The sequence below is a fragment of the Platalea leucorodia genome, assembly GCF_965183815.1.
Source record: "Platalea leucorodia genome assembly, chromosome: 2".
Lineage (NCBI taxonomy): Eukaryota > Metazoa > Chordata > Aves > Pelecaniformes > Threskiornithidae > Platalea > Platalea leucorodia.
This window is the reverse complement of record NC_138824.1, coordinates 37982186-37995044: the sequence shown is the minus strand read 5'-3', so window position 1 is coordinate 37995044 and position 12859 is coordinate 37982186. Positions and strand designations below refer to the sequence as shown.

General features: G+C 35.5%; 1 protein-coding gene across 1 annotated transcript in view; it reads right to left on the bottom strand.

Moving 5' to 3' along the window:
- Positions 1-12859, bottom strand: part of TDRD3 (tudor domain containing 3) — a 120911-nt gene that overhangs the window by 69018 nt on the left and 39034 nt on the right. Inside the window, exons 2-3 of the mRNA XM_082337878.1 lie at positions 5669-5753; positions 2476-2541 (exon numbers count right to left, since the gene is read on the bottom strand). Of these exons, the coding sequence (XP_082194004.1) occupies positions 2476-2541; positions 5669-5753 (151 nt within the window). The remainder of the gene's footprint in view (positions 1-2475; positions 2542-5668; positions 5754-12859) is intronic.

Below are 12859 nucleotides of genomic sequence, written 5' to 3'. Positions count from 1 at the left end.
AAGGGGAGGGGGGGTGCACCACCACACAATCCCATGCAGAAGTTTATCAAGCTCCATTCAGATACAGTTCCTTTTTTTTTTTTTTTTTTTTTAATTTAGGATCCTACATAGATACTGTTTTGTACTGCCAGTAACATCCCTCATTTCTGTGCATAGGCTTTTTATTTTATGGGAAAAAATGGCAAAATTGCACCTTCTCCAGTTTGAGCTGAGAAACATGAACAATTCAAGTGGTGACTTGAGCAGCTAAACTAGAAGCAAACACTTAAAAGCATGTAAGTAGATTCTCATATATAACGTCCATCAAAGCTTTGAGAAAATTAATGACACTTTTACCTTTAATTGACCACTTGAACTACGTAATGACAACAGAAATTTAGAAAACATTCTCTCTAAAGGAAATGGACAAGTTACTAGGTATATTCCCAAGCAATGAATGAAAACTGAACAACTACCTCTAAAGAAATCCTACCATAATGCAACAAAACTCTGAAAAAACAGTACAATTAAAGTCACTTTGAATTGAAATCATGTTTCAACAGCAAAACTAAATAAGGCAAGCATTACCACACATACAACCTTAATATTCTGGAGAATTACATTTAACCAAATACATTTGGACCTTGTGAATATTGCATGATCTGAAATGAAAAATTCAGTAATACTCCAATTAAGCAACTGAGAAATGAACAGTGCAAAAACAGATGCCATAAAAAGCAATTATTTTGCTTGTTTTTCATATTTCAAAAACGGGATACTGAAGAGGAATATTAAAAATCTTAGATATACGAAACAGCTAAATCAAATTCTTTGAAGTGGTAAAAAGTTATTTAAGCACTGAAGTATCTTGAACAGCATGTTATCCAGAAACCTAAACAGGTAAACAATCAGATTTTTTTTTTTTTTTAAAGTAATAGCTGCAAAAAACATAGCTCCACATAATAAGTAATAAAGTTAATAAAATTTTTCCCAGAAATTTTAAGCAATATGTTGCATGCAGACTGCTGCCTGGCTAAAAACTATGATCCAGCGATACACTCTCTCTCAAGTGGGCTCTTCATATCTGACAATAATGTTCCCGCTGTTGTTCTTGTAGAAGCCAGTGTTTACAGCAGTCACCGTTCCATTTAGACAATAGGATCAGCAGAAAAAAAACCAAATCCCAACAGCTCGTAACAGCCTCTCTCATCAATTTTGCTTTCTTAAAACAAACCCGCCTTGATTTATCACTATTTGAATTTCAACAGTAACGAAATGTTTCCCCAGAACTTTCACATCAGTGATATAGACTGTCAGTATTTGGAAGTTAGGGATAACAATTTGAATTGAGAACTACTATTAGGTTTAAAATAAAATTCCTTCATTTATCCACTCTCTTAACCACATGTAAGGAAGAAAGCAGGAAGGCTGCACTGAAGGGGCCAAATTCAACTTTTATCTAGACATACAACATATGTTAAAAATCTAGCACATCCAAGTTTCAAGTACAATAATATTCTGTAGTATATGAAGTGTTATACCATCTAACATGGTTTATCCACTTAACCTGTAGGATACACAGTCATAGGAAATTACATGAAATGTATAGCTATAATCCTGTATATCAGTAAGTCAAGTAATACAGCATCAACATATATCACTATGTATCATAATCATACAGCTGCTTTGCTTTATTCCTAACCTGCTTTGTTGCACTCCCTTCGGCTGGGGCTGCACGGCTAGAAGGCGCATCCCCTGGGTGGTGGATAGGGGATCCCTCTCTGGAGGGTGCACCGGATAAAACTGAAGAAGGCGCCGTGAACCAACGCAGCCTAAGGGAAGGCCACCCTGACAGAAAAACCACTGGCCCTCCAAGTCATGGGGGTTGGGCAGGAGGCCAACTACCTCCTCCCGGAAAAAAAAAAAAAATAAAAAGTTGCAGAAACGACGAGCATCAACTCGGAGATGGAGAAAATCAGTAATGAAGTGAGGAGGAGGAGATGGAACTGGATCGGTCATGTCTTGAGGAAAAAACCAACAGAAGACTGCACTGTGGCCCTTGGGACTCCAGAGCACGCAGCCGCAGACCGATCGAAGTGGAAGAACGATGTTCGCGCCTTGTGTGCCTCCTGGCACTGAGAGAATTCAGATCAGATTTGTTGCACTCGCAAGAATAAAGCAGGGGAAAAAAAATGAACTTCTCATACCATGTCAAGATCAAACAGGTTAAATTACTTTTGAGTGATAAATTAAGTTGCTAGGATTGTTCACATTTATTTACACATTTCAATGTTGAGAAATAAAAAAGAAAGAGTCCTCTCTTTATGAAGCCTAATGGGCAAACTGCTATATTCATATATTTATCCTATAATGTACTCAAATATTAGGTTCTTTTGTATGTGAAATAATGACAAAACCAGAGTAATGCACCATAGAAGGCTGTCATCACACAGAAATCACAGAACACAGAAAAAGTGAAGTAAAAATATTGTCTACCTTTTCCACCTTTCCACCATTGATGTCGCTGGGGAGGAATTTCTTGCCAATCGTTCTTAAATCTGTCTGAAATTAATACAGAAGAGAATATTAACCTAAAATATCCTGTTTCAAAACAAATTATCATCATAAAATAGGAAAAAGAAGGGTATTTCTTCCATAATGCCAACTATTTATAGACTATAAAAAACCATCCCGCTAACTGCATATGATGAAAAATATTCAACAACTAAAAGAGTTTACAAAAGAAATCCTTTTGCTTTTTAAATTATCTTCCTGTTTTAAGCACATTTTCAAAGACGATTAAAATGCTTTTAATAAATGAAACAAAATTACTAAGTAACATTTAATTATTAGATGCAACTCTGAGGTTTAATAGAAGTAAACGTCTTTCTTCGTTCTTCATCTGGCACTTAGAGAAAAGCGTTTTTAGTTTGTGTGTTTTTACATGCACAAATCCTTCATAAAACGTTGGGATGATTTTTGCAACTATACCTGGACTAAAAGCTTACACCATATTTCTATTAAATGCTTTTTAACTTAAATGCCTGATTACTTCTTTTGGAAGTGAGGCAGACAGCTGTATGACATTATTCAGCAACTGTGCAACATGGCCACTGACAACAAACACTAAAGAATTCATATGACCAAAGGAACAAATCTCCACAAAAGCACTTTCCTCACCTAACACTGTTTGGACAAGCACATCAATCAGGATGATGTGTGACAAAAGGATGCACTGGATGGCTAAAAGGTGCAGCATGTGAAAATAGGAAATGGAATAAAAAAAACTAATCAAAACTTAACACATGAGGTTTTTGGCGCATTTACATGTGTTAAGAAAAAAAAATAAAGGACATCAGTGCAGCCTAACACACTCATGTTTTCTAAACTCCATTGCTTGAAATACGCCTGTTGTTTTAAATAGAACATGCTGGTGCAGATTACTGTACTGAAGCTGAAAACCCTCCTTATTTATTATGACCATAAACACTTCCAAAAGAAGAAGAGCTAAATGTAATTACTAGTAGAACTTGTACACTAACTTGCCATTAATATATGCCAATGGACTATTGGTCCAGCATCCTAATCTAGAACTGAGCAGCAATATATTTCAGTACCTAAAACATTGTAAACAAGTGGTTTATGCTCTTTTTCAGCGAGAAACATTTGTACCCTACAAATAGAAAACTAATTGTAGGGATACTCGTTTAGCATATTTGCTCTGAGTATTTATAGAGTGGATAAATGCTCAACCCACTTCCTGTTGCACAAGATAGCGGTAAGAAAGCACATTTGGTTTTCAGTCTCAGTCCACCTGAGGGAACTGATCTGTCATCTGTCAGTTATTTATCTCTGAACAGCACACAGGCTCCTATAAACTGTTCCTGCATGTTCCATACCCATATAACTGACAAGTCTCCAGCAAGGTGCTTTGCAATCACAGGAACAGGAATGGGACACAATTCTTACAAACTCTTTGCAAAATCTTATATAAAATAAAAACATTTGAAGGACTGAAGGTACATTTATGTCTATTTCATACTTATTTAAGCAATTTGTGTACCAAAAAAAAAAAAAAAAAAAAAAAAAAAAAAAAGTCAGTTGACTCCTTGGTTTCTTCTGCCTGAAACATGTCCCTAGCAGCCAAGGAAAGAATTTGTGAATTTGTAAGAAGTGGAATCTAAACTCACTGTTATCCTGTCATTCAAGCCACACTGCTATTCCCTACTTACCCAACAGGCAACTTAATCTTCTGGGCATCAAAACAACTGACTTAATGACAAAAAATATTGATAAGCAATTAAAACTGGCTTTGGAGTACTTGCATAACATTTCTGGTTTATTTTATTTTTATTATCTATCAAACAAACCAGAAATACAACACACGTGCACAAATGATCATGTTAGTACTTGTTCCAGCATCTAATTACATGCAGGGTGATACCCAGCAACTTGGAAGTACTTTATTTAGTTTTTTATAAAGCAGTAATGCATTCTCAGATATATATAGGCATGCTACTACATTCCAGAAACCAAATGCTTATCCTCCGCATGTTTTGTATTACATACCTTGCATTTTTGCACTATAATTTTGCTTTACTTCTTTTCAAATTCATGACGTGATTTGGTGCATCCATACATATGAGTGATTGAACACATGCTTCAAAGAATAAATGAAAGGAGCAGAGGGGATACTTTTCTCAGGGTATCATCTTAAACCAACAGTGGTTGAATCTCGAAGATGGACAAAATAATCCCTAACAATTCTCATTCACAATTTCATTAAAAAAGAATACTTTTCTCTTAAGCGCTCTATGATGTTGTTTTCCCCCTTGGAACTACACATAGTTATTACAAAGGATGAAGTTTACATAAATCCATATACAGTGCATGCAAAGTTTAAAGCTTCTGAGTATGGATGACCGAGAAGTTTTAAACAAAGAAAATGTAAAATTCTCAAAACTCTCCCTCGTGATTTTGATAGAATAAATTAAAAATAAGTAACAAATACATGGATCAAGTAGCTGCCCTCTTTTCATTGTTACTGAAAGGGAGCAGACTTACTAATGTTTACCAACAATGTATATACTAGAATTCTGAAAAACAGCAATTCACATGCCCACTTAGAAGACTTAAGGTTTATTGCTTCCAAGTTGTTTCTCTATCTTGTATATTTTTGTATTTATTTGTTGGCAGGAATAATAACTACTAATCCAGATTTCTGTTTGTAGTTACATAAATATGTACACAACAGGAAAATTCACCATTAGTTTGAATATGCTTTAAGGAGTATCATGTCCAGAAGTCAAACTAAGGAACTGTGTTTTATTCATCCCAACAAACTCGTATTTTGTACCACAATTTCATACCCATGTCAGTACACAGCACTTCTGATTTTATTACTGCTTGTACTTTGACTTTAGATTTACGTTTCATAAACATAAAAATATTTTCTTACTAGAAATTGTGTTCTTTTTTCTACTCCAGGTTTCACAGTTTGGAACAGGTGTTATTTCCAAATAAAATTCACAACCCATACACATAAGGAGAGAGAGAGGTACTCTGTCTTTTATGTAAATCACATGGACAACAGTACACTTAATTAGCCGCACAAACCTACACTTAAGCCATTAGATATATCACTTTTAGCATGTTTTGTCAGAAAAAAGTTTTCATAGTAATAACTTACATTAAGGGCAACCAGGATAATGTCATTTGTATTAACTTTTTCAGAGGAACTTATGCAAGCTTCAATTCCTTCATCTGAAAGATACCTGTTAAAGAAAAAAAATAATATTAGAATATCACATGATGTAGCTATTAGGCAAACATTTATTCTGGATATTATTGCCTTTAGGTTGTATCTCTTGTGCTGGTAAAGCATAGATTTAAAAATGCTTGGAAAATGACTTCATGTAATCAGTTTCCTTACACTGAGATGAGACTGAGCAAGAGATTTCTTCTTCCATAATTTCTAAACAAAAAAAACCAACCAACCAACCAAAGAAACAAAAGCCCTACTTACAAAGTAACAACAGCCATCATCCCGATTATGTCGAAGAAGGTAACACTACGTTCCTCATGCCCGCTCCCCCAAATTATAGGAACCTGGTTTCAAAATCAACCATTTGGGCTTTACTTGATTTAAGTGGCATGCTTTCACTCATGCACTTGCAAGGAAAAAACAAAACAAAACAAACCAAAACCCATCCCACACACAACACAACCACATCTGTTTCTAAAGAGCAAGACTGTACAGTTAAGCCCTCAAGGGCTGGGGCACATAACACTGCCATCCTAGAAAATTTATTCCTGCCTGCCTGGGCTACAAAGAAAATGGTAAAAATGGAAGCGCATTACAGCGTATCAATGGTCAAATATGGTGGAAAAGTTAAGAATAGAAAATCTCCTCCATAATCACATTTGGAAATGCATTTGTGACCCCTATGGTGGTAATCCAGGATCACTATCTTCCTGCAAAAAATTCTGTGAGCATACAATAAATTTGTTCCTCTGAAAACTAAGTAAGTTTTAAATGTATTCAGCTCATCAATTCAAAAGGGTTCACCTAGTCTAACCTCCAAAAACACTTCAAAAAAAAAAAAAAAGATCATTTTGACTTGAGTGGTCAGAAATTGTGACATTTGTAATTCACGTTGCCTAATATTTCCTATTGAAGCCCCAGTTTTCATTTTTATGTAGCTGGCAATCTGCCTTCTCTGCACAGCTCTTCATTTTATTTAAATACATCACAGCAACCATTAAATAATTGATATTTGTTACATACTCAGTGTGAAACACAGTACTTGCCCAAATAACATTTAAATAACTACTACCAAGAAATCACCTTTCCCCAAAGAATAAAAGAATGATTTAAAAAATGAAGCTTAATATACATTAAGAAATACTAAAAATAAATATTCCCGAGTGCTTCAAGAAATACTTCTTTTTAAAGAAAATAACATCATGGTGTAACATATAAACAAGGCAAAATATTTGACAGAAAGTACACTTAACAGGCCTTTTTGATTCTAGCCCAGGTAACATTAACATCACCCACCCCCGCCCTGCCAGCATTTCCACACAAATTCATGATCCCAGTTGTGCTCTAACCCAGACACTTGATGGGATCTAAATGTTCAAGTCAGACACTGACACCTAGAAAATCCTGATGGACCAGACCACCATCACCAAAAAAAAAAAATAAACAAAGCAAAAACAACCCAAAACCCAGATGTACTGAATGGGGAAAAAAAAAAATGTATATATAAAAACATAAGAAGAAACAATCCTATTTTTTATATAAAAGGTAGACGCTTGAAAAGAATAAGGTGGCAAGATTTGGTGGCTTGCATGGAAATGCAGGATTTCCCAGCTGAGCGACTCTGAGCTCCAGTACTATGACCTGTGAAGATTCAGGTAACTACCGGGAATTAGCAGATCTCATTAGCTGCAGTCAGAAGGTGAAGTATAGCAGCATTCCCACTCTGTGCCAGAGGAAACTTAAACAGATACATCCTCCAGGCACTAACCTATTCTTGAGGCTTCAACTGTGGTTTAATTACACCAACAAGACTTCCTAGAAAGAGCAGTATCATAAACTCTACAAGTTTACCTTCTGTCATCTTCACTGTAAAACTGAACATAAGTTCAACACCAGGGATTAGAGGGAGTACAAAATCTGAGTTTTAGACTGTTGGGCAAGTTGTGGAAAGATTCCTTCTCTTCTGCTCCTAACGTAAATGAAGTCATTCTTCAAATTCTACTGAAGCTAGCAGGACTGCAGTTCTCCTATGGGGTTACTTAGCCTAGTATTTAGACATAAGCACTACCGTTTTCCAGCAGGAAAAAAATGTTTTTAGAGAAGGAATAAACAAGAAGCTGACCCAGAATTAAATTTTCCCTATATAGGACAAGATTAATTCTGCTATCACAAAATTCACGGCTGAGTCATGTTTTACTTTCTTACTTCAACGTGAAGACTGAATCACAGCTGTCAATCCCACTCCGCTTTAGTCAAAATTTTCAGTTCATCACTTTTTGTATATAAATTTATATATACATTTTCAGTTTCGTTTGTCTCACTACTTTGGAAGTTTTTTGAGACAGAAGGATGAAGAGAAACCTACTGGAAAAGACTATTCATTTTTGACTTCTGCTAATTTAAAAGCAACAGCACTTACCAGAAACATTGCCCACCGGACTGAAATCTCTGCCAACATAACAGAGGCACCAATCATGAAATGCCATTGGGGACATCTGTTATTTTCATTTAAGCAAACACTAAAGCTTTTCAGCAAAAGATTTAACATCGTTATTAAAATAGTATTCAAAAAAGCAAAATCTGTGAACATCAAAGGGGGGGGATATTTTATAGTTTGGGGTCAGTTGGTTTGTTTTTTATAGATATTTATTACATGAAAGCATAAATTACTTAAATGCATAAGAGCAGGATCGAAATTACTTTAAAGAAAAAAGATCAAATCAACAACTATGCTGAAGAACTTCAGCAGAGAAAAAAACAAAATTAGCAGAGATTTCCAGTAACGCATCAGGCATTGCTTCTGTGCAAGAGGATGTAGAAGTACAGATTTCATCAGAAATGGTCAGGAATTGGTTGGGGAACAAACTGCAACCAGGAAACACTGTACACCAGAATTAGCCAAAGCACAGATTTCTCCTTCTTTAATAGAAACCTGGAACTTCAAGTCAGTTTTCTGTATATCTAGTATATCAAGTATATCAAGTATATCAAGTATATCAAGTCAGTCTTTTCCATTTTGCCCTAATAACTCTCTTATACAGACTACTTTATACAGCAATGAGTACTCCAAATACACGTTTAGATTTTCTTTACAACCTTACAGAAAGTTCTTATTTAAAATAAATTATTTTATTTTCTCCTCATTGTCTGGACAGTCTCCTATAAGAACTACTTAAGTTTTAGTTTTGCGTATTTCCTGCTACAGGCCCAGAAATTATTTAAGAAAAAAAAAACAAAAATGACAATAGAAAATTTTTGTTTTAAAATAAATGTATTTACACAGAAGAACATATATCTATGTCTCTCAAGTATGAAAAGGGAGTTACAATACGCAAAATTAACTCTTCAGCTGGCACAATCCTTCCCCCCATAACATACAGATTAAGTCCAAAATTATTCTTCCAGGCTCTGAAGGAAGCAGAGTCCCCTTTTCTATCTGCTTTTAATAAGGGCACATGATATGCTCTAGGTAGGACCTTTACAGCATAAGGTCACTCAATCTTTTTGTTTTCTATATTAGATGAAGGAAAAAAAAATCTGACCCTGAACAAAACCAAAAGACAGCAAAAACCTTCTCTGGAGTCAAAGAGAACAGCCCTGCAGCTCTGTCTCTCTGTTATATTCAAGTGCCTCACAACATCCACATTACCCGTTCTGCCAGTTTTGCAAAATATCACAACCTATCACTACCTTAGATAATAAAAGATGAACTATAATGTGATCCTATTATATTAATCCAACACATTTCCTATTGCCAAGGGGTAGGAAGCAATCCTAAACCACCCATGAACCAGACCACACTGCTGGAAGCAGCTCATGAGCTCCCAGTCCCCAAGAGGGACCTGGCAGTGCTGTACAAGCAGTGTCCTTGTGAATTCTTGCTCTCTGTACCTCCATCCCAAGCTGTCACCACCTTTTCTTTAAAAAGCAAGGGTGCTTGGGGAATAACCTGGCACAGAAATGCTGCTGCCACAATCAACAAATTTCCCTTTGTCCTTCCTGTAAACAAACATTTCAGAATTATGCACTTTTGCTGAAGGTGAAGGAGCGAATAAATAAATGGTAAAATAAATGGGTGAGAAGCATAGAGGGAAAAGCAGCCACGCTCCACAAAGCTCTCTTAGAAGTCAAAGGCTGGCCAGTAGCTGACCACTGACATCTTACACTGACAGCAACAAGACAAATTACTTCCTTAACATACAATGCAGATAATACTACCCTGGAAGATAAGCCTGAAAGACTTAAAAGGAGGCAACTATGTTCCAGCTAGCAGCTTAATTTTTGGCTTTATCCACCAAAATAGTAAGCATCGTAAAGAGATGTTTATATTTTCTAGGAAATTAAAAAAAAAAAAAAAGAAGTTTAAAACCACCACAAAAAAACCCCCAAGACACACACACACACACAAAACCACACTGAACTTCCCTCTGTGAGGACTGATAACTAGAATAACGTACACTGCAAGCACCTTTGGTTTCCAAGAAAAGAAGTACTCACTAGACTTCTTTCTTGCACGTTTTTAAAACAACCTCAAAAGTTATAAATTGAAGTAATGCAGACAATTCAACTGATTTCAAAGGAATTATAGCAAGTAATGCTGCATGAGTCACATAGGAATTTTGTGGCCTTGGAACATTAATACAAATTAAAAAAAAAAAAAAAAAGAAATAAAATCAGTTTACAACCAAATGGGCGCAAAGCTGCTGCAAATGGTTGAGATCATTATTTGTGGAGCATTCTCTTGAGAGTGGAGACCAGAAGAGAGAGGAAAATAAATGCTTCTACTGCAATTCTTCCACATTATCTCTCAGGTTTCAGCAAGCATATCTCGCCTATTCCTCCCACCCAGCTCCACTCATCTGAGACATGTAGCAGTACAATCCTCTTAGCAACAGCTTTTGGCAGAAGAACATCTCCTAGAAAGTACCTAGATTCTTACCTTACCTTCAAATGAAATATTAAAACAAAGCCATTAGTAACGAATCAGCATTTTCTATGTGAACCATTCACATATAAATCCAAATCTGCAATTTTTCTGTCAAAATGTTCTCAATAAGCTTCTACGAAAAACAGATTTCAGTAATTCTTCCTTTGTAATACACAGAAAAACATATTACATCAGTGACAGGCAGAGCTGTCTTCCCACTGCTCCTTCATATCAAGAATGATATCAATTTAATAACCCACTTTTGTACATTATAGCTGTGCACATTCTCCTTTTTGTATTTCCCATTGCTAAGGGCTATAACTCTGTAGTACCAATCTCACCTGTGCCTCTACTTAACTCATTTTACCTTCTGCTTTACTTCATCAAGAACAGATTACACCTGACGTGGCCTAAATAGACAGATTTCTGTACTGCTACACTATTACCACTTATGTCTGAAACACTGAAGAAATTGGTGGTATCAAAGAAAGAAGCATTTTTGCTTGTCTGCTCTATACTGCTGGATCAAATACTTGATCTGCAGACAAACATGCACATGTACACACACACACACTTTAAAAGGTTTAAAATAAGAGCTTTTTTCTAGAATTAAATCCACCAGGTAAACAACTTTCCTAATAATATTTATTTTTCACAAGCAGCTTTCTTGAAAAGAACGTTTTCTCTATTTGTAATTAACAGTTCATGCACAAACACAAATCTTCAATCTTCAATCATTTTTCTATCCCTTGTTACATTTTACTATAAATCCACTGTAATTTTCTCCTATCATCTCTACAATTAACAGTGTGTTAAGGAGAAGCTTTCTTTAAGGAGATAAGCAAATAAGGGAAATTAATATTAAAAACACGTTCTATAAAATTTACATGTTTCAGATTCACAACTCTTCACAGAATCACTGCGATATTAGCAGAAAACACAAACTGTGCTAACAGTACTTCTTGTAATTCAGTGCCAGCCACATGAAACAATGTTGAAGTTTTTTAGTAAATTTTATACAGCTATTTTCAATGTGTGTATGCAGAAATTGGAATGTTACTTCCAATGCTTTGCTAAGAAAGCAGATTTATACAGTCACGCCATACAAAAGGTAAGGTTTTAAAGGAAAAAAAAAAATTCGCAGTAATCTTTCAAATTTCCCATACTTGGTAACACCACAAAAGAAGAGAGAACAATTTTAACAATAATGCAAAGTGCAACTTCAAAGAATACACTGGTATGAGACCACCACTGGGTGCCAGTATTGTTCCATAACAGAAGAACCTTACCTCCTATATTAGCTATTTTAAAAACTTGGGAGTTCTCTTAATAGGGTTTCAAAATGTTCTGCTGAATTTCAGTTGTATAAAGGAATTACACTGCAATCTTACAAATTTTATTGAGGCGCTATCATTAAAGCTGTTAAAAAAAAAACCAACACATTTTAAAACATTATTATGCTAAATATGAAAATCAAATTTTAAACAAGGCTTCTTCATACCCTATAACCTGCACAACAGTACTGGGAAGGCAACCGACACTGTTCTTCCCTTCAGCTTCTGAGCTTTTTATTTAAAGAATAGTGTAATATTATACAAACTACCAGATAAAATAAAATGGAACTTAAGGGTGAAAAAGAATAGAGAAGATTTCAGAAAGATTCAAAAGCCCTGCCAAAACTAGGACCAACTGGTCCTTTGTCCACAAGGCAAACATCTGTAAGGAATGAGAAATGTACATTCAGTGACATTCTTGGCAATTTTACTATTATTATTCTCACACCCAGAAAAGTGAAGTTTTTCCTAACGTCTAACCTCGCTGCACTGCCTTCTGCTCCCTCTTGTTTTCTGCACATCTATGGAGAAAAGACCGTGCCTTTCCTTTTTGCAATCACATTTAAAGACTTAGTTCCTATGTCTTGTACATCTTGCTCTGTATCTTGTGCATCTGGTATATCTTCCTCTGTATCTTGTACTGATACGGATGATTATTGCTATCCAAGTGTATTTTTATTCTCCTATCACTTCTCCAGTTTGTTAACATCGGTTTGAACTCTGACCCTGAGCACTAACAGCTTCGCATTCCTAAGGAGCTTTATCTTGTGTTTAAGCTTAGTACTTCATGCTCCATCATCCAGCCGTTTAATGACAGTATCAAATAAAACTTGACCTAGAAGATGCCTTCATGCA